Genomic DNA, 22,036 nt, shown 5'->3' with positions numbered 1-22,036 from the left:
GTGCCGAAACCAGCCTGTACTCCATTCAATATGATAACTTGTCCACACATGCATCAAATTAATCTAGCTTACATCATCGAAACCATTTATTTCCGCCACTGGTTTTTATATTCAATTCCTTAATTCCACAAATGTCCAATATTTTAGCAGTCCCCAATTGACTACCACCGATCACCGCCGCACACACCACACCGCACACCGCTTTTTTTTTTTTTTTCTCGGCAAACGAAATTTTTTATAAAAAACTCGAAAGGGTACATCGAGGAAGAAATAAAAGAAAGCACACAAAACTAGCCCATCCAACACAAAGTTGGACAGACCCAACACCTCAACACGAACTACAACTTAAGCTTACGAATGCCATCAAGGTACACCTTAAACTCCTCCACCGAATAAATCTTGATTGCGAACTTAGTCTTCATCCACATTGCGACTCTAGTTTTTACCAATTCCCCCACCACTTCAAAACTCGTAGAAGTGGTGTTGAACACATAGTCATTCCGAACCAGCCACAGAGACCACAGAGTGGCATAAAAAGACGCTTCCCACAATGATGTTCTTGCTCTCTCTCTCTCAAGCAAAACCCATTAAACTAGTCTCCAAGCCAGGGTTTGACCAATCCATGGAACAACTATACATCACAACAAAAGAAAAGAAGGAGAAAATTACCTCTGATCGATAACCCAACGAAGAACACCTCAAAACTCTTCGACGGCGGACGCGGCGGCGGCTGCTCTTTTCTCACTAAACGTTTTGAAAGACAATAGCACTAGTCTAATATACCTATACTCCAAAACCACCAATAACTCACGTTACCCTAAACTCTAGCTAATTAGATAATTGGAATTTATTAGCTAAGTGAATAGCAAAAGTATACTCCTCTTCTAATAATCTGATCCAACCTAATAAAAATTAATAGAATTACCATCTTGTACCACTACTTTACCCAAAATCAATCTCATATTCCAAAGATTACAATCGTGTCAATATTACCCATAGAGCACGCAAAATAATTAATTAATTAGGTTCCAACCATAACACTCCAATAATAAATGGCAACGTAATTAATTAAATAAATAAATAAGCTAGGCCGTAACACATGCACCCTTTCTCTTTCTCTTGATCGATGTACCCTTTCGAGTTTTGAATAAAATTTCTCTTTTACAGACCCCCCCACCCCCCCCCAAAAAAAATCTATTTTTAAGTTTTAAAAGATAAAAAAAGAAATATATCGTATAATTACACAAAAATAGGAATTTTGGTAGCATATGTTTTTAAAAAGAGGGTCTCTAGGTTACGCATCAAGTGCGCGAGCGTATGCTGGTCCAAACAACTTGATTTATCAAACTATGAAAATATAAGTGATTTATGTAGAATGATCAACTCGTAACCTATACATGCCTAATGAGGTAGTTATCACGACTGATCAACGTACCATTACAATCGAGGAAAATACAATGCACGGACAAATGTATCTAGAGAACAATGTACAAAAAAAAAAAAAATTAATAATAATACACGGTCTACTTTAAAATTTGGTGAACTAGGATCACTAGCAAAAAAAATATCCATGAAGTCATAGGTTCCATTCCCATAGAGGTCAATTATTTCAGACCTTGGGGTCACTGGGGGTTATACTTGGTCGTTACCTTCAAGGCCCCGAAATTAGTCGAGCTGCACATAAGCTGGCCATAAAAAAAAAAAGTGGTGAACTAGGACCCCACACAAATTGAAAAACCTGACCCATTGCAATTTACAGCCTGTTTTTCTTTCCAGACCCTTGCTTATATTCTACTTATTCTTGTCCATGTTTCTCTCGTTTCTGCATAGTCTAACTTCCATTTATATAGTCTTTTTTTTTAATTTTTTAATTATTTTTGGTAAAAGTTGCTTGGGATTCAATCAAAGCTACCGTGTGTTTGATTTCACAATATGGACCAAATAAACTGACTTTTCAAACAATAATAATAATATATGGTCAAGTCAACACAAAAGCTCCCCGGCCCCCTTCCCAAGTCAACAAATTAAACCCATCACCCTGTATACCCACATACAAAGATATATCCATGCCTATATATATACATAGGCATAGCCCTCATCAAAATATCACATACACACACACACAAAGAAAAATTTCTCATTACCAATATCTCTATTCTCTACTCCCTCCCATTTTCTAAGTTCCACATTATTACAAACAAAAGGGTCATATTATTACCATCTCTAGGATCATGATTTCCTCTAGGAGTCTCTTCACAAAGTTATTCCTTGTGTTGGCGTTGGTGTTCGCTTGTTCGACTGTTTTACCGCTTGCTGAAGCAGCGAGACCTCTCGATGGAGAAAATTGGTTGGCTATGGAGTGGAAAGCTCTGGTGATCCAATCCCAGCTGAGAGGGACTGTGCCCTCATCTGGAAGTAATCCGGGCACTAACATTCCCTGAACAAAACGAAGCTAGTTAACAAGGAGGGATTAAAGCTCTTGATCTTGCAATAGGAACGAAGCTAGCAAGTCTTGTACGTTGTGTGCACCCTTGTAAATTGTTTATTTGTAACTCAGTACACGAATTGATTAATATTTTTTAATGTTTTCGCAGCCCTTGTATATCATGGAAATAACAATCCCAAAATTGTCCTTTTCAATGCACACAAAGTAATTTCTTTATTTGCAACCCAATAACAGAATTGATTATTTTTTCTTATTTTTGGCTCTTGTGTATGGTAAGATGTAAAGAATGTAGTGTTTTTTTTCCCCCCTTCCAAAATTGATTTTGAAACTTGTTTTGCAAAAATATCGACTCTCGAAAAAGAAGAAGCACGCAAGACGGAGAGATTTTTACGTGGCTCCTCAATAATTTGTTGAGTACATCCACGATTCACACCATTTTCACTAATCTAAATCCATCTTAACCACTTGTTAAGTTAATTTAGTGATAAATGACAGAGCCATCACGTAATTTTTACATGAATGTAGTTTGCGTTTTTGTGTTTGAGAGATTTGAACTCTTTGCCAACAGAAATAGACCGCACACAAGCTTAAGTATTGAATTTTTCCATAATGCCATAATGGGCCGGATGACTTGTGCAGTGACTTCATCTCCTACTAATGACATTTATTTATATTAAGTACATACATAACCAAACAAAAACACTTCAAATCAAATTCCAAACCTATATATTAAGCCCCAATTAGCAACTGCAGTGTTGGGAAACTTCCCCAACAAAGAACCCTACCGCACAATTCCACAACCAAAGGCTGCATGTACAAGTGGACAAAGTGTATAATAGGAAAACAAATCAATCAAGCTCTTAAACACTTTTTTATTAAAAAAAAAGAAAGGGAGAAATTTCATGCCAAACTCACATTATTTTAATTTATAAAAGAAGAAAAGTATGATAAAAGATTAGATAAGGTTGAGATTGAAGTTGAAAACCTCTCTTCAACATGATGACCCATTCAATACTTAGAATTTCAGTTAGCCAAGAAACCTAGTAGTCAATCAAAACCTATCAAAGAATTAAAAAAGAAAACAAAATCCTCAATCCTTCCTTCATATAAATATATACACACAACCACCCTCACGATAATCACCAATATATTGTTCTCTCTCATCTTAGTTTGTTTTCTGTAACCTACGAAAATGAGGGTTCCAATTACTATTGTACTATCAATACTTCTAGTTCTTCTAATTCAACAACCATGCAAAGCTAGTAGGGTTTTGTATGAAGATGGCGAAAAAATGGTGGTGAAGAACAAAGGAGACATGCTGATTCTGGAGTCACTTCAAAGGGCTCCGGTCCCTCCTTCTGGATCATCTGGGTGCACCAACATCCCCGGCGGTGGTGGTCCAAGCTGCCTTGCGGCTCAAGAAATGAACTTTGCCGGTGATGCTGCTTTCCCTCGCGCTAGTGCTTACCCCCATCTCGTGGTTCCTTTAGGCATTGCTAAAAATCAGAGATAAGACTCATCATGTCTTATATATCTTTGATTAAATCGCGATTGCCACCGAAGATGCATAAACTTCCTTTTATAATAAGCTAGAAGCACAAGTTTCAAATTTCTTGGCATGCACGATTCAAGGTGTACATAAGCCGTACCGAAAATGTTTAGTCTTCTTTGTAATTCGTTTAATTTTTTTCTTGATATTTTGATTCTTTCAAATGATTGGTGGCCATGCATGTACGTACATGCATACCATACACTATGTTGATTTATGGACTTACGGGGGAATTTATAGTTCTTTGCATCGAGCAAGGAGACATTTGTAATTTTACATGGTTGATTTCCGCATTTATTTGATAGTAATTCATTGCTGAATTGCTTTATTTCATTAGCTGGACCGATTTTAGGCTTTGATTCTGGTCAAGATTTGTATGTACAATGGTTAGGTTTCAATTCTCAATTTCCTTAGAACAGTTTAGAATGGCATGATCTGCCCGCTAGATCTGCTCGCTAGTTTCAGCGAAAACGCATCAATCAATATATCCGAACAATGTGCACCCGTAGTATATAGGCGGGTCTCATATTGCCTAATATTCCTATGCGACTCATAATAAGAGATCATAATTTTGACATTGCTGTGTCACAGACGTAATTTCTTTTGGATAAAAATGATCCTAGTATTAACTTCTCCCATGACTTTACATCTATTAATTTATCCTATTAAAAAGATTTTTCTGTACTTATTCATATCCATTTTTGTTTTACAAAACTCACTTCATTTAGCAGTTACAAACAATAGAAACCTCGAAAAACCAAACCGATTATCAAGGTCTACTGATATGTCTATTTGTCTAACCTCAATGATCCAAACCATTCACTAACTAGATCATCCATGGTTCCAAGAATCAGTTGATTTGAGATCGAGAGCCACTTGATCTAAACTCTTTCTTCCGTGAAATGAAAACAACAATCACTATATCAACCTGTTGATTTTTTACCAAAAGATATGGATCCACCAGGCCGGTTGATGTCCGATCAAGTTGAATTCTTTTTTTTTTTTCCGCAAATAATTAAATCGTGCTCTTAAAAAACGAAAGGCTAGGATCATCAAGCCGAGACCATTATCGTAAGCCACACCGTTCAACCCAGATTCTGGGATGCAGAGAAGTTATTTCTATTGAGCAAAATCAAAGCCGCCTCTACTGTAAAAAGCTAATGCTGAAAACTAAGGAAGCAGAAACCTTTTTCCTTACCAAGGGGTGGTTACAACCTCACTCCAAATCTAAACATCAACCATCAACACTTTTATCCTCAAAATACATTATTCCCAAGGACCATATCCCCACAAATTTAAAGGCACAATCTCCGTCGGCGTTCCTTCTCAATGCCCATTCGATGGTCGGAATACAGTATAACCATTAACACCGCAAACCAAGTTCGAATAGTCTGGGACATGATAAGGGTAACCATCCCCCTCTGCGTTCCCCATGCCAAGATACGAGTAATCAGACCCACCCATTTGCCACTGGGTCGGAAGAAACCCATCGACATGTTCATTCAGAAATGGCCCTGGATTAGCTTGGGGAATCATATCCGGTAGTAACGCATCGAAATGGGCTCCACTTAAAGAGCCATAGCCACGTTGCAACCTGCCGTCGTGGTAACTCCGTGCTCGCTCAAACCTGCAAGAAGTCGATGGGCCCATGTTGCTCGACATGCCGGGGTCCAAGGGGAAAGAGAACTGCCGATTCAGATGGTGGGGGCCGTTGCTGAAACTTTGAAAGCTCGTGCTGGCCCTAGTTTGCTTAGCGATACTGTGTTCATCGTCAAGGAGGTCATTGATAATGTCAAGGTGAGGAAACTCATCAGTGAAGGCACCGTGGTTGGTCTGGCGCCCGGATGTACAAGCAGGAGTAGAGTCAGTAGAGATATTATCCTGCAGTCTTCGGTGTACAACAGGCTTGTAGAAACCAGGGTTATGAACGTCATTTTGCTGGGAGGAAGAAGGGTCATCATAGTGCATGCTTCTTGTGCTGCTGCTCCTTTCAGGGCAATCCACCCACTGTGGTCGTCCATTCTGAAACACATCAAGATTGAGCATTCCAAACGAAATGCTTGGTTTCACTGAGTTCGGTTCCATCCGATCAGAGCTCCGTGGTAAGAACATGGGTGAAGATGTCAAGCCGGGCAGCTGTGAGTACAACTGTGATGGGTTAATCGCAGATCTTGGAGAGTGAGGTTGAGTGAAACCAGTTGAACTTGAGGTAATGGAAGTTCCCATTATGGCATTTCGATATGACTGAGGAACAGAATTACGAGTTGCGGGTGACGGGTCAGGACCCAACCGCCCAGCTTCGCTCACTGAACGTGCTAGCAATGGTGGTGTTTGAACCGTGGAAGCAACAGGAGCAGTTGGCCTAGGTCTGGAGTTAATTGGAGCGCTCAAGGGCCTTGATGTGACCGGCATTTGTTGAACCGAGGGCTTTTCGGTAAACTTCGGAGCTGAATTTACAAGTGGGGCTGTTGGTTGGGGGGTGTCTGAAGATGGGCTCCTAAGGGAAACAGGATTGATGGCTGCGACATTTTTTGAAGCTGATTTTGCCTGCATAGCCGATGGGAGATTTTTGGGAGGAATGGTGGTGGAGGCAGGCACTGTTGTTGCCTTCTCTTTGGGAGGCCTCACTGTATCAACCTGGTCCTTGGTGCTCAATTCTCTTCGCAGAGAAACTACTTCTTCTTCCTATTACATATAGAAAGTAAAGTTCGTCAACTCAAGAGAAAATATGAAGAAAGTGAAAAAGAAAACAGCAATAAGAAATATAAAACCAATACTCCCCTGTCCTCATTTGTTTGTTCCTTTTTATTTTTACCGTCATGCTCCTTTATACGGTCAACAAATATTTATTGTCGTTCAAAAATTTCAAGGATTTTTTACTAAACATCTTAATTAATCCTTGTAGACCAAGTTTTCAAAATCATCTAAACTCTAACAAATTAAAAAATAGAGGATCTTTAAGATGTCTGCAATAGAGAATGAAAAACAAATGGGGACGGAGTGAGTACACCACATGACCATGATTGGCAACCTTCAGGACCCATCTGTTTGTCCGGATTGGGTTCCACATGTCAGGATAAAACATCCGTTGGATATGAAAACATAACTTAGAGGATGTGATTATATTAATCCTCTCAGTGTTAGTCCAATGGGATCCCTTATCATATGGGATCGTATCTCTCTCTTCACTATTAATCTAGTCAAATCACCGAGGAACAAGAATGTGCTACTCAAACAAAATAAATGAAACAAATACCACCTTCTTCACCATGTGTTTCTCAAGCTCCTTTATACGATCCTGCAAGGAGTGTACAACAACCTCGGACTCAGCCTTGCAACTTCCGGATGGATCATTTGGCCTCGTTGCCGCCTTCGTAGGTTCCGATGGGCGGCTATGGGCTTCTTTCACCCCATCAGTTGCATCAGTAGTCTCCTTACCTCGCTGGTTCCTCCCTCTGACAATATATAGCAAAACCATATGAAATATAATGTAATCTAGCACAGGTGCCATAGAGCATCTCCAACCCACACTTTGTATCTTCATTTGAGAGTAAATAACTTTGCCAACTCATCCTCTAATACCATCTCCATTTTCGAGGATGAGAAGCAAATCGTCCAAACATAGAGGATGGAGGAAGAAATAGAGGGTGATCCCCAATTTTACAGGATGGGAATTTTCCCTTTCAAATAGAACATATAAACAATATTGACACCTAATTCTACTAGAACTGGTACCATTGGAAACAGATCAACAATAACTCCAAAAAGATCAAAATTAAATGTACTTTACAAAAACATCAAAACATTAAAAATTTGGGAGTTTCAGATAGAAACGAGTGATTTTTTGAATTATAAAAATGCAAATGGAGGTGTAGTCAGTTCAAATGAATAATAATATCCTCTAAACTTCATTTGTAAAATAAGAAATTAGTTTAGATATAGATTTCAAAGTATCTCGTTGGACTTGCTCTTAGAACAACAATAAGGTAAATATTACCTGCTTGGTGATTTTTGGCTTTTACGGTTGGGATGCAAACTCCCCTTGTAAGGCCCGTTTGTTACCACTGAGGGAACCGAGTCAGTGGAACATGTTGATGAGCTATCATCCACTGCAGATGTGCTGTTTCCATCTCTTGTTCCATTTTGTACGGATGAAAGGCCACTTACTCCACTGCCACTTGCCTCTGTCGCAGGATGAATTTCTGATGTGTCTGTATCCCAGTTGGCAGGACTAGCATCTCTGTCTTCAGAATCAGGCTGGAGCATTTCGGGAACAAAATCTACTGAATCAGACACATCAGAAACATCTTCCAGTGTGTCAGGGTTTTGAGGCACAGGTTCCACCACATCAGTCCTGAAATCTTTAACTTCATCAGCAGGACTATCTTGTAGCGGCACATCAAGCATCTCATCCCTTCCTTTATCTTTCCCCTTGCGGTTATTTCGTTTTTGTTTCCCCTGAAGTGTAGAATAAGTGAGATGCACAGAATAATTTCCAAAGTACCAAAAAAATAGGAAAACATATATGCATTTCCGCCAAAACCAATGCCCATTGTCACATACTAATCATAACCAATATAACCGCTTCCGACCCAGAGAGACAGAACCAGTTCTATTTAGCTATTTTTTTGTTAAAAGTGGCAGTTATGTTTACATATATGCATTTGGCCGTCAAACCTGCTTTTTCTTTGACTTCTTTTCCTTTTCAGCTGCACCCCGTTTTGCTTTCTGCTCAGTTTCGGCCAGCCAAGCAGCCTCTTCACGGATGAGCTCCTCTTGCCTCTTCAAAGCAACAGCCTCCTGGTATGCAACTTCAATTTTACTGCTGAAACATGAAGGATGAAATAAGAGCAAACATAAGAGTAGAATAAACAATCAAAACCATAGGCATGAACACTCTTCCGCATCAAAGATTGCATCAACCCTGGATTCCGTCAATGTTATTTCTTCAGCCATAGGAAATTAAGTTTTATTAGACGGATCAACAAGTTCCTTGAAATGAAACAAGGTCTATGGAAAAGCAAAAGGTGATAGTACTGCAACGGGCCCAAATAAGGCGTGAGTTGTAAAGAGCAGCTTGCAGTTTTTGCTACCGTCAAGTAGAGGTTGGCGCCCAAATTGAATGGACGACAAACAAGCAGTAAATCGCACCACTCTTTAGTTGTGTAGTAGCCGAATGGCCGAGCAACTCATGGTCTGAGCCACATGCCCTTATAGGGCTCGGAGGGATGCGGGATGCATAAGTACTCAGCACCTAGGATTGGCCGAGAAAGGATGATCATGTCCGAGGACCGTCTGACCGAGTTTGGTGTACGTCGCTCAGGTGGATAACGATTTGCGTACGAACAGAGATCCATGCCCAAACTGTATGTTGCGGGCAGGACTGACCCGGGTACAACCGTTACGACCCACCATGATTTACGAACAGGTGGTTCATCCACGTGGATATAACCGCCAGATCCATACGTGGCCATCATCCAGAGGGGTTGTCTCGCATGCCGAAGAAGGACATACTTGGAGGGCTAGTCTGAAGGTTCTATACAAGGAAAAGGGATAAACCCTAAGAGGTATGCCGCTCACTCTAACCCTAGAGTTTCCTACCTTCCTCCATATAATTATTTAACCATCAAAGTGCCTTCCCCGTCGACTCTAACCTGTTAGGCACAAACATTGGGTGTTCATTGCGCAGGAAACGACCTGCGGAGGAGCCCTAGCCCAGATCCAAACTGGAGCACCACCAGGCCTCACGTCGATAAACCAACACACCACAAGTTGTTAGTTCAACAAGTTCTCTTGCAGTCTAATCCCTGATAATTTTGGCATCAAACCCAAAAACTCTGGGTATTTCTTTTGAGATGCATGGAGATAATAGCACTCTCTTAAAAACTAACTTCACTTGCGGTAAGGCACATGATACTTCACTACAAAAAAAAAAGAGAGCAAAAATACTTCATAGCAACACACAAGAAAATTTGGTTCATCCCAAAACATCAACAAAACAAATTTTCTCAAGAAGAATGTGATAACCGATCACCCAAGTGACGTGTAGCATTCCCCATTTAGTCTTTCTTTTGGACTATTGGGCTAGACAACAGTCCAATCCAAAAGTACTGGGAGCCCATTCAACAAAAAACTTTAAAAAGACCAACAACCAGAGCAACCTATGCTTTGAAATGTTTCCCATCGACTTGTCAGTGAAAAAAAGAAACACCTAAACCAATTGACATGAAATACTTTTTTTTTACTAGGAGCCCATTCAACAAAAAACTTAAAAAGACCAAAAACCAGAGCAACCTATGCTTTGAAAAGTTTCCCATCGACTGTTCAGAGAAAAAAAGAAACACCTAAACCAATTGACGTGAAATACTTTTTTTTACTCCGGATCTCTTAATCAAGGGCCCATGGATTATGGATAGTTGATCCACATCCTTAACTAAGCATGTCACCTGGCAGATTAGATGGTAGCAGCATCTTGTTCCTTGGATACCAGAATGAACTTTTAAAAAGGTAATGATGCTGATTCTTCAAGCACCCCACTAAAAACGAAATTCGCAATCAGTAGAAAGGCAAGCCACCCAGACTCGTCTACTAGTTTCACAGATATTATTTCACCCACAAAGTGAAGAGGTAAACAATAGATACAAAACTCAAGGATCACATTTGAACCCTGTAAACTTTTGGCAAAAACAAGGAGGACTCAAACACTAAAGAAACAAAAAGTCTTTCCCGAAAGGCTCTCAAAGGCTAGCTCTTATGCAATGTTAAAACATCTAACTCAAAAAGAATTGGCAATGAGCAGTGAGCTCATCAAGGCCCAATACTCAATACTAGTCCTGGAGATAACTATTCTACCAATGAGGGACAAGACCCCTGGCAGGGGCTCGCATGACGGGCTATAAGCTCAGTTGTAGAGTGCACCTCTGGTAATTCTGCATTTAATATTGTACAACGGGATTTGGGGATTGCAGTCAGCCAAAGTGTTCAGGCTTTATTCGGTTGAAGTAATATTTCTGCCTACTGAACAATCCATCAGACACCCTTATTCATACCAATATGCACTTTAACGTTTCCCATAATTGAAATGTCACAACCTAGAACATTAGGGACACAGACCTCTTATCCAAATTACCTCTTACAACGAGACACGGCAAGATATCCAGTACTAACTAGCGATCAAGAACCCTTAAACAACCTCCCACTCCAAGCCACATAGAGAACTTCCAAGATCCGACAACTGCAAAGATCAAGGTTTATACTTTTGACATTGTTACACAGACCTTGTTTCATCAACTAATACCCAAATTAAAAGGAAAATCATACCTTGAGTGATGTTTTTATCTTGAAAGACATTTTTGCTCTAGACAAACACAACATAAAAAAGGGACTATTCTCGATCCAGCTTCTTCACTTCCTCTACGAAAAAGTATTTGCGTACATATTGATAAAGCAGTCACACAAAAGAACCCTGTAGTGTCTTAGCAACTTCCGAGTCTAACTTAAAGTGAGCTTGACAAATTGAAATGCAACTTAAAGAAAATTCCAGTTAAAGGTGCAAAACCAAAGGTATATGATTTTCGGTTTAGCTGGTTGTATCCCCATATATCAAAAATCGGAAGAAAAAGTGTACTCGTCTCTTTTGCCAAATGTGTAAACGAGCAAAATATGCATGAAAATAGGAAATCAAGAAATTGGAAGGAAACAGATTACTGCAAGCATGAAAAGACGAAAGTGTTCCAAGATCAATGGGGAAAAATTCGTTTCCAGCAGCAAACAAAATGGGTGGTGGGTTACCTGAATACATGGGCTAGGACAAAAATCTCAATAGTCCTACGACCTAGTTCAGTAAGACGCCTTTCATCACGCTCAATGGAATCCTTACTCATGTCCTCTCCAGAACCACCATCCTAGAAGAAAGAGTTGCAGAAAAGTGAATGTCTAATGAATCAGCAATCAACAATAAATAAGTAAATTTGTTGGCAAATTAATAAAGCATAAGAACTTAATCCAAGAAATATGACATCCCCTTTGCAAGATCGGGTGAAAGGTTCCACAAACATGTATAATGTTCTATTCATTCATCAGGGGTGCAATGCAACCAGTGAACCTGCTTAACCAACCAAAAAAAAAAAAAAGACACAAAAGCAGAAACAGGTACAAAGTAACCAACACTGTGCATTGTTTGTAGGTTGGCATAAATTGTTGGGACAATTTCCTAACGACAAGCTTTTAGGACAATTGGTGATAAAATGTTGTATCAAAACTTAGGTTTCTTGGAGGTCTTAAATTCAAGACTCTTCTTCTGCATTTGTTCCCTGTCGGCCAAAACGGAATGCCAAGTGAGGGGAATTTCCAACGTACCAAAAAAAAAAAGGAATTGCACGCGAAGGAGGTTGTTGGGTAGCTTCATTACAACACTTGGGGGAGGGAGCGAAAGCTTTGGGAACAACTTGTCTTAACAGGCACATCACTAGTAAGGACATGGATGCAATTTTCATGATTTCCTCATGCACTGGAGAATTCCAGAGTATAAGGTGGTATGCAAGAAATCTTACAGGACCATTCTTGTCCCCTGCACATGCAGCAGCAGTTACAAGTCATCTGGCTGATGGGAACTTGTCAAACATTAATTCCTCAGCCTTAAAGAGAAATGCATGATCTCGACAAGGAGTGGATGAGTGGTAAGCATGATTCAGCCAGGCATTCATGTCCGTCTTAGTGAAATCTTGCACTGCCTATGAAATATCCTTCCTGCCATTCATCTGAACTGCTTAACACTGATATACAAACTCATCTCTGCCATTTAATAATCATCTCATAAATTGAAACCCTAATGGTCCAAAAACAATCCCCTTTTCCTATCACCTATTTTCTTATTGCTTGTCCCAGGATATGCACCAATGGGAAATGAAACATCAATATTTTCTCAAACTCACACTCTTAAATCAAAACCTAGTATCTGCAACAACATCCAATAATGTCAATCCACTCCCAGCACCTAACACAACTTCATCACCTATAACACTAGGATAATCCCTCTTAGGTCTCAATATGTTAACACCTCTACACATACAAAGCAACACCCCAACTACCCAACAAAATTAGCTGAAGTAGCTCTTCCCATGTGCCCCTTTCCATGGCCAAGTTAAGGGACAAGGAGTGCCCGCCGCAATTAACTGTAATAATCCAAGTCTTTAAGCTTTTGAGGTAATATCAAACGAAGAGGCTTCTTTGTACCTGTGGGTCCCACCGGGGTCACATTTTGATTACACAACTAGGCTCCGGTGTGTAGATCAGCCAAAAAACCAACTTCATAAAGCAACTGTAACATGATATTATGCATTTATCTGGGAAAGTTGGACCACATATATGATTTTAAAGCTAGAATTCCCATTTATCTCTACATAGATGTGATGAAATCAAGTTGGTAAGATTATTGCATGAAGATAATTTTTCCTAAGGATGATCTACACATCAAGGCGTATTAGAAGAAAAGAAGCGGATCCCAACAACCAAATGGGACCCGTGTGGCCCACCAGTCACCAACAGCACAGCTGCACTTTCAGTCCACACACGGGAGAAAACCCAAATAAATTTTCTAGTATCTGAGAGTGACCCTCCAAAATTAGGAATTACAAACAAGAGAGCGTTAGAAGTTTAATCTTTGATCAAAATATGAAACCAGACTATATATTTCAATTTGTATAGCTTTTGGTGTAGGGAAAAACTTGAGAACTCGAATTCTGAATCTAACCCGTTGGAAGTACCAATATATACATAACCACTTGGGTCTAGCTCAAGTGACAAGGACCTGGAACGTCTCTTAGAGAGGTCTATGGTCCAAATCTCAAGGGTGGACCACTGATGAATTTACTTTATCTCTCCCTTGAGGTTGCTACCGTTAGCTAGCCCTAGTAATTACCTAGTATATGTAGGACAAGAGGACTACATGTACCAAGAGATTAGGCAGAACAAAGTCCCAGACACCATCGTTAGCTAAAAAAACATGACGTAACAAATCAGAAAAAAATTTGCAACATTCAATAAATTTTTAACATGAAATTCACATAGCTCACCTTCATTCGGTTCTGGGGACCCTTATCATCCTTTGGAGGCAAGGGTTCCAAGGCAGCTCTCTCAAGTAGCAGTAATACATCATCCACCAAAATAAACATATCCTTATCTATACGAACAATTGGAATTGGAGAATCTTCAGCGTCCTCCGATTTTCCCCTACCATTCTTGCTCTTGGCCAGGCCTTCAAGGGCTTTCAGTCCACTGTACAAGGAATCCATTACCAAGGTAGATGTGACTTCCTTTTCAATAAAGAAATGTTTTACAACAACTCTCAAAATCGAATCTGTTTTCTCTCTGGACATACGGCGCCTAGCATTTTGGTCAATCCCCAACCAAAAAGCACAAAAGCTGCAGCCACCACAAGTAATTTGTTATTTTGGAAGTAAAAATATATTGACTGAAAATGTTATGAACCAGATAATAGATGAAACCAAAGGATAAAAGCATAACTGGTAGTAAGAAAAATAGGCTACAAATTTTCAGGTTTTTAGAGAATCTAGACTACAAGCAACAAACATTTAATTTAAGGGCCAAAAACTATATGGTGTGAATCCACTTGAGCAGTTCTTAAGGGTGAAAATAAAAGGCAACTTTTGATTGATTTAACCCCTAAAAAAGAGAGAACAATGTCAAACTTTTACAGCCATATCAACTAAAATCATAATGGATGTTAAAACTACCTATTTTCCATGCAAGAATAAGTTAATTTATAAGTAATAATCATGAAAAGGGACAACCTCTACCTTGACCATCTAGCTTTATCTTCAATCAATTTCCCAAGCTTGCTTCTTCTATCTTCCACAAAACGGCGACAAATTTGCTCTACATTTGTCAAATATACGCGAACAAGTTCTCTCCTATACTGACAATCAAGGCAGCGAAAGGGACGATCTACTCTCTCCCTACAAACCAGAAACACAATTTGAAATCAGTCATCACAATGATCAACCCCCATTAAAATTAGTAACAACAGAATTGCTTAATCATTCTTGCAAGAATGGAACCAATAGGAGGGGGACAATCAATATTTGGCAAGTGCTAAAAGAAAAGGGGGGAAAGGAGGTAATCAATCATAGTTTTAAAGGCAAAATCCTCACACAATACTAGATTCTTATTCTTTGTTTCTCGCTAACTGAAATATAACAATACTTACATAAACAGGGAAATATAGAAGACTAGGCAAACAAAAAAACTATAGGTACATACAGGGACGGGAACTAAGATTTCATAAACGCAAGGGCCAAGATTTTGAAATTTCAGGGTTTGGGAATCTGATGGTTTGTTTGGTTTAGATTTTGAGGGAGGTTTTTTGGCTAACGAGTGGAAAAAGATAGAAAGAGAAATCAGATTAATTGAGAAAGGAAAAACTTATGGAAGACCGTGTGTTCAGAGAAATTGGGTTTTGGGACCCAAAATGAACACATTCTAGGTGTTCTTAACAAACAAAAAAAAAAAAAAGTAATTTAATATTAAAATTTGAAAGAAAAAAAATCCCCAAAACGACACGGGGGCCGTGGCCCCCATACGCCCATACGTGGATCTGTCTTTGGGTACATACATGAACAATGAATTATGACCATATATACAAGGACCTTCAAACTAAAAAGAATCTTAGTTCTTCATCATTGATCAATCTACAAGGAAACATGGAAAGATAAGACTCGTAATAAACCTGATAACTTGGACTTGAGCTTTAATAATCAGAGTATCAGCATCAATAAACCCATCCAACACTTTAGACAACTCCATAAACTTTTTCCAACCCCAATCATGCTCTTTCTTCCAGAATCGATGCAATGTATCTGTAGAATTCACTTATAATGCTTTAATACTGAACTAAATAGAATCAGAAACTCAATTACAACAACATTGCCAACATGTAGCCAACTAACCAGAATATTTGGATTTCTTCGGATCTTTATTCACCACTGCAATTGTGAACTGTGCAAAATGACTCCATCCTGTTTGAGCCCAAGAGAAAAAGAAAAAGAGATCAGCTAGAAAGCAAGAAAATAGATAATATGACCCAGTGATTGAAAAATCGTGCCTAGGCGAGGCGAGGCGAGGCGTGAGGCGAGGCGAGCCTGTGACGCCTCACAGGTGTGAGGCGAGGCGAGGCGAGGCAAGGTTGGGTGAGGCGGCGACTAGTCTCGCTTCGAGTCGCCTAGGTGTGAGGCGCGAGGCACCTTAAAAGCTCGACTAGGCGCCAAAACCCCACGCCCAGCCTTCGTCGATCCTCGTCGGCGCCTGTACAGCCCTTGCCGGCGTCTGAAACCCTTGAAACCAAACACCCATCCACCGCCAACCACTTTCAATCCTCGAAACCTCATACCCAGTCATTGTCGACCCTCATCGGCGCCTGCACAGCCCTCATCGGCGATCGAAACCCTTTGAAACCTAACAGTCTAACACCCACCGACCTCTTTCCACCCACACCGTCCACCGGAAAGTAATTTCCGACCACCGACGAACTTCAATTGTGCTCAAACTTGTCTGGGTCCTTCCGATTTTACTCAAAATTAACTGGGTCCAGTTGAAAACTACTCGAAGTCAGCTGTAGTGTTGCAAATCGACACAAAATCAGCAACTGGTAGATCGAAAACCAGTTTGGGCAGGTTTCGAGTGAGATTGAAGGTTGGGTGGTTGCAATTTAGGGTCAGAGATGTCAAAAATAGGTAGATCTGATGAAAAATAACAATTTTTACCCCTTTTAAAATTATATTTTGGCCCCATAAAAATTATATTTTGCAATATGGTGATGTTATTTATTAGCATAACAGTTAACCCCCTCAAATTATTAACCCCTCAAATTATTAATGAAATAGTTATACAAAAAACATAAACATATTTATAATTTTAATAATTTTTTAAATGCTCGCCTCGCCTCGCTTCAATGATGGCTTTGTCGCCTCATGTTTGCCTCACGTATTTAAATCACTGATATGACCATTGAAGTTCAAAAATTACAACTTACAAACATACCTGGAAGAAGTTTGTCGTGATTAGCCACACAGAGAAACAAAGATAGATGATTGCAGACATCACATCCTTGAGGATAAATTAGAATATACCTATCACAATAAGAAGCTTACATTAGAACAGATGAAGTGCAATAGTTTGCACATGATCACAATTCACCGACACCTCTCATATGCCCAACCAAACCAAACCAAGCCTTAAGTCCTAATCAAATTCTGGTCAGCTAACACGTCCTATGCCTCTTGAAGAAAAACACAAGTTGTTAAAGCATCCAACTCCAAACCAATTAGCAAAGAGTGGAGAGGTCGCCCAGGCTCATATACTAGTTTTGGAGGAAATAATTAACCGATGTGGGACAAACTCCAACATTTTCCCGCACGTGCGACCCCTGACTCGCACGTGGAAAGGTAAACAAAGGATCTGAAACACATAGATCACAATGAAAGAAAGTGCAACTATGGCACAAACAAAGGGGAAAAGCCTCCAAAACCCTAGCTCTGATACCATGTTAAAGCATCCAACTCCAAACTAATTGGCAAAGAGTGGAGAGGCCGCTTAGATTCATATACTAGTTTTGGAGAAAATAATTAACCGATGTGGGATAAACTCCAACACAAGCAAATTTTTCCAACCTCTCCTATGCCTCCTAGGCATCAAGGGGAGGCCCACCATTTACAAAAGAAGGCCAAGGATAAAAAGGCCCACTACATCAATAGCCTAAAAAACCAATCAAAGGAAAAACCCATGTACTCCTCTATACTCCACTCCGAATGCAAAAAAAATTTGATCATATCACGGAATAGGTCGAGAATCGGATTGCACACCCTTAATTCCCAACTAAGCAAACTAAGAAAAAGACTCTTAAGGCTAAACAAAGGCCTCTCCACCCCATCAAAATATCTACTATTTCACTCTCTTCGAATTAGCCACATCAAGCAAAGCGAGGCCAAATCTAGCACTTCCGTCTTCGTCTGCCCAATGTAGCCCCAAATCATTATTGAATCAGCTCTCTCACCACAGATGGAGAGAAAAATAACATAACTATAGTCTATAGGGAACTAGATAGAGTGCTCTAAATAATACTCCCTCCGTCACAATTTGTTTGTCCAATTTCGATATACGTGCCTTAAAAAAATTATCTATATCTCACAATTTATAATGTTTTACAAAATTTCGAAACATCATATTTTAGACCTAATTGAGATCTATCAAACAAGATCCATATTGCATATAAAAAATATTATTAATTAAAACATATAGACAATTTTGTAAGATGTCGCAAATAGTGAAAAATGACAAACAAATCGGGACGGAGGGAGTAATAACTCTACCCACTTGTACAAGTAATGCCTTTCCCAAGTAGTTGGATTATGGGTAAAAGATGTATCGTTATCCGAGAAAAATGAATTGAAATCCGTGAAAATTTATCAATATCCGTGAGATGTGTATTTAAATTCTAACTCATTCGGCATTATATGTATACCACCCCTTAGTGGCAGTGGTTGGCAAGACCCTTGTTAAATTGATCAAACTTGCTCTTTCCCTCTTATATCAAAGGGCTTTTTCGATGCAAAAGAGGTCAAATGGGCTCCAAAAGACTCCTCCCATTCACAATCAAAGAATACCAGAAAATGGCTTCCACTTAAGACCAAACGCCACAAAACAGATCAAAAAAAGTCTATGTACTCTCAACCCTCTTAGCAAATAAAAATGGGAGGCACTTCAACCCTCCCCCAATATCGATTCCAACCTCAAAGTCAATCAATCACCATCAACTACAACCCTTTGGGATCACAAGGATAACCCTACTACTGTAATTATAAATGGTAAATGAGAAATATGGTCTCCATGCCTCCACCCGTGACCTTATAAAAATACCCCTAGCTACCCAACTGACAATCATAGATAACTCATAATTGTTTAATTGAGATGCCAAATGTCAGGGATGAAGCATGCACAAACCAGTATGACAAAGTTAGATTTCAGCCAATCATTTCAAAGCACCTAAAAATATAATGGTACTAAAAAGACCAAATGTTATTTATAAACCAGACCAATCCATATGTTAAGAACTTCAAACCATAGCAAGTTCAAGCCAACCCAAGAGGCTCATACATGCTCATGTCAAGTGCGCATCGACATGAATATACAAGAAGGAAAATGAATTGTGCAGCAAAAGCATATAGGGTCCGGCTAACATGAGCCCATTGGGCACGGGATAAAACACACAAAAAGACAAAACAATAAGAACTCCAATACAGCTTTCACAGTTATCAATGCACTTTGGCGAATATCTACGCACTTTTTACGGATATCAATACACATTTTTGCTATTATCCAAAGCCTAAATATGCTTTAGTTAGCATTTTCCAAGTATATAACACTGCATTTCAAGAATCGGTCCCAAATAATAAGGAACCACCATAACAGTAAAAGTGAAAGAAACAATTAGATTAAAAATGCTGCTATCTGAAAAAACAAAAACCAAATGCAGGTTCTACATACCAATTGTAGCCGCCAACCTCAAATGCATTACTGCGAAGTTCTCTCTTGTTAATCTGTGAAAATTTGTCTATCTTCCATGTATACTTCCCATATAACTCGCAAGGTTTTGGTCCTGCAATGTCAAAAAATAGCTAAAACTGAAGTTAACCGCATAATGGATGCATAATTTGACAAACATGGATTGGTTGACAACTTGATACTTATAGGAAAAGCTGAAAATTGTTATTACAATGAAGACCCAAAACCTGATTTCACAAGAATGCCTATTAACTGTTTTGTAATGGAAGCACCAGCTATTACACTATCCGGCTTCCCACAACCAAGTACAGTTCTCTTCCAATCTAAACCAATTCTTAGCACCAAACTTCTCACCGACTAAGAAAAGACACGTAAAGTTGTGTATTCATTTTAATTATCAAAATACTTACCTTTAATAACATCTAAATTACTCATGAGGTCAAAGGCCAATAATTGATCAAACTGTAGGGAGCAAAACACAACTATGATTACTCTTCTTACTGTTCTTTTATATCTTGTAAATAAATTGGTAAGAACAAAGAAACGTAGCACATAAGGCTTACGGGAGACAAACAGCCTACCAAAGTCGTCGTCGTCATCAGTGTCCCAGTAAGGGGGAGAAGTTGATGGGGTTCCATTTTCAAGCTGCTCGGAAGACCGCCATTCTGCTAATGCTTCCCCAGATTCACACAGCTGCTGCCCGCTCGAAAATCCTTCTGTAGAACTTCCAACACCCGAATCCTCACGTGAAATACCAGCCATCTCCCACTCCACAACTCCCACCACACTCCTCCAACTTCACCTGCTAGACAAAAAGCAAGCTCCTTTAGCGCAAAACGAAGGCCATACTATTCTCTATCCTTCTCAATAATAAAATCCACAAATCCGAAAACTGAAAAATGGGTACCCTAAAAATGCAACATTTTCCCATTTCCAATCACCAATTAAGACATTTCAACATGTAAATTCGACCACTGCAAAGTTTAATTTCTTTAACCCACATTCCAAAATTCACAAATATGTCCCAATAATAAATACTACTATTTCAATAGAAAAACCAATTCACGACTCAGAATAAGCTCACATAAAATCGAATTAGATAAATAAACCTATCTACAATTGACAAACTAGATAAACAAAACCATTAAAATCCTTATAGCCAAACAACCCTTTTATAGTGAACAAAGAAGATCGCGCTATAACATCCCTCCCAAGAAAAGCAAGCAAACCAAAACCCTAATACAGACCAATTATAGTAATTCAATCAGCGGATAATAATGTATAGATCGAAGAAGGGAAAAAAAACCTGTAAGCAGCAGAGAGCTATCGTTCAGGTCTAGAGAGAGAGAGAGGAGAGAGAGGGAAAATAGAAGAGAGTGAGAGAGATTTGAGGTCGAAGAAGAGCACCAGCAGGGCAAAGGCTGAATTGAAGCGAAATTATTTTTGTTTATTGTTTTATCATCTTTATTCTCGTGCGTTTTCCTGATGAACAGCGAGGAAGAGATACGGTCATACGGCACTCCTCTCTCTCTCTCTCTCTCTCTCTCTGTCTCTTTCTCTCTTCTGGTTAGGTTAAGAAAAATAGGTTCCGCAAAATAAAAAAATTGATAGCAAAAAAAGGAAAATATTAGGAAAAAATGAATATAAATGTCTTACTTTATAGTTATTGAAAAGAATCAAGTTTTAAAATAATAGTCAAACTGATGAACGGTTATTTAACAAAATAGTTTAGGAAACTTAATTACTCACACCAATTTCCACCTCAGTAACTACTTTACCTTAAAATTTTATTTTACCTTAAAAACTATTTTACCTTCAAAAAAAATCTTCAACATATCCATGCATTTCCTTATTCTTAAGATTTCAATTAAACGCATTCAATATTATCCTTTTTTAAAGTATAATATATATATATATATATATATATATTTATATCATTTTAATGTGTTACGAAGCAATGGAGCATGTGCTTCAGAAATTTTGATGTCAAGAAATAATAGAGAAAGCTCTCTATTTAGTCGGAGGGTCTTCAAATACTCTCTTCGTCTCGCAAAGTTTGTTCCCTGTAAAATGATATGTAATTTTTCGGTCAAAAAATAAATTAATTTTCGTATATAATAATAATTATTTTTTGGGCACCAAATTGAAAATCTCAAGCACTTTTTCTAATTTAATGCAAAGAAATTTGGAATGGCTTACTACGGTACTACCTAGTCCATGGGCTAATAAACGTTGCCTCAAAGCTATTACCAATTCGAGCTAATCCAATCCAAAGGCCCAAGGCCCGTGAGGGTTACTAGCAAGCCGATGGGCTTCCCAATCCAATCTTAAGGCCCTGTTAAGAAGATGGGCTTCCTAGTCCAATCTTAAGGACCATGGGCCATGAGGGTTATCAAACAGGGCCAAGGTTACCGATGGAAATTGGGTGGGAGACCGTGGGAGAAAGCCCTTGCGATGAATATGGA

At 39.1% G+C, this 22,036-nt stretch overlaps 2 protein-coding genes across 5 annotated transcripts; one reads left to right on the top strand and one right to left on the bottom strand.

Annotated features, from left to right (window-relative positions):
• Positions 1-3,590: 3,590 nt before the first annotated feature.
• Positions 3,591-4,190, top strand: LOC131324153 (uncharacterized). Its single transcript, XM_058356000.1, has one exon. The coding sequence runs from the start codon at positions 3,639-3,641 to the stop codon at positions 3,957-3,959; it is 321 nt and encodes a 106-aa protein (XP_058211983.1). The 5' UTR covers positions 3,591-3,638; the 3' UTR covers positions 3,960-4,190.
• A 903-nt stretch (positions 4,191-5,093) lies between these two features.
• Positions 5,094-21,135, bottom strand: LOC131324151 (TNF receptor-associated factor homolog 1a-like). Of its 4 annotated transcripts, none has more exons than XM_058355996.1 (13): positions 20,878-21,135; positions 20,153-20,373; positions 19,554-19,665; positions 17,052-17,140; positions 15,962-16,030; positions 15,742-15,871; positions 14,813-14,971; positions 14,069-14,417; positions 11,787-11,899; positions 8,673-8,820; positions 7,993-8,453; positions 7,255-7,450; positions 5,094-6,680 (listed from the first exon to the last, which is right to left on the bottom strand). In XM_058355996.1, the coding sequence occupies exons 2-13, from the start codon at positions 20,331-20,333 to the stop codon at positions 5,322-5,324; spliced, it is 3,366 nt and encodes a 1,121-aa protein (XP_058211979.1). In that variant the 5' UTR covers positions 20,334-20,373; positions 20,878-21,135; the 3' UTR covers positions 5,094-5,321. The 4 variants fall into 4 exon arrangements, with proteins under 4 accessions (XP_058211979.1, XP_058211980.1, XP_058211982.1 ...); XM_058355997.1 differs by having other exon boundaries at positions 8,673-8,817; XM_058355999.1 differs by having other exon boundaries at positions 14,069-14,270.
• Positions 21,136-22,036: the final 901 nt, after the last annotated feature.

The sequence above is a fragment of the Rhododendron vialii genome, chromosome 4a (genome assembly GCF_030253575.1).
Source record: "Rhododendron vialii isolate Sample 1 chromosome 4a, ASM3025357v1".
Taxonomy (NCBI): Eukaryota; Viridiplantae; Streptophyta; class Magnoliopsida; order Ericales; family Ericaceae; genus Rhododendron; species Rhododendron vialii.
This window is presented reverse-complemented; position numbering and strand designations above follow the sequence as displayed.

Bases quoted from the DNA above. Each gene is read 5' to 3' on its own strand.
- LOC131324153 (XM_058356000.1), top strand. From the start codon at position 3,639: ATGAGGGTTCCAATTACTATTGTACTATCAATACTTCTAGTTCTTCTA.
- LOC131324151 (XM_058355996.1), bottom strand. From the start codon at position 20,333: ATGGCTGGTATTTCACGTGAGGATTCGGGTGTTGGAAGTTCTACAGAA. The intron at 11,900-14,068 runs GTGAGCTATGTG...TCTTTCTTCTAG, and splicing joins GTCCCCAGAACCGAATGAAG to GATGGTGGTTCTGGAGAGGA. The intron at 8,821-11,786 runs GTAACCCACCAC...TTCATGTTTCAG, and splicing joins GTCCTAGCCCATGTATTCAG to CAGTAAAATTGAAGTTGCAT.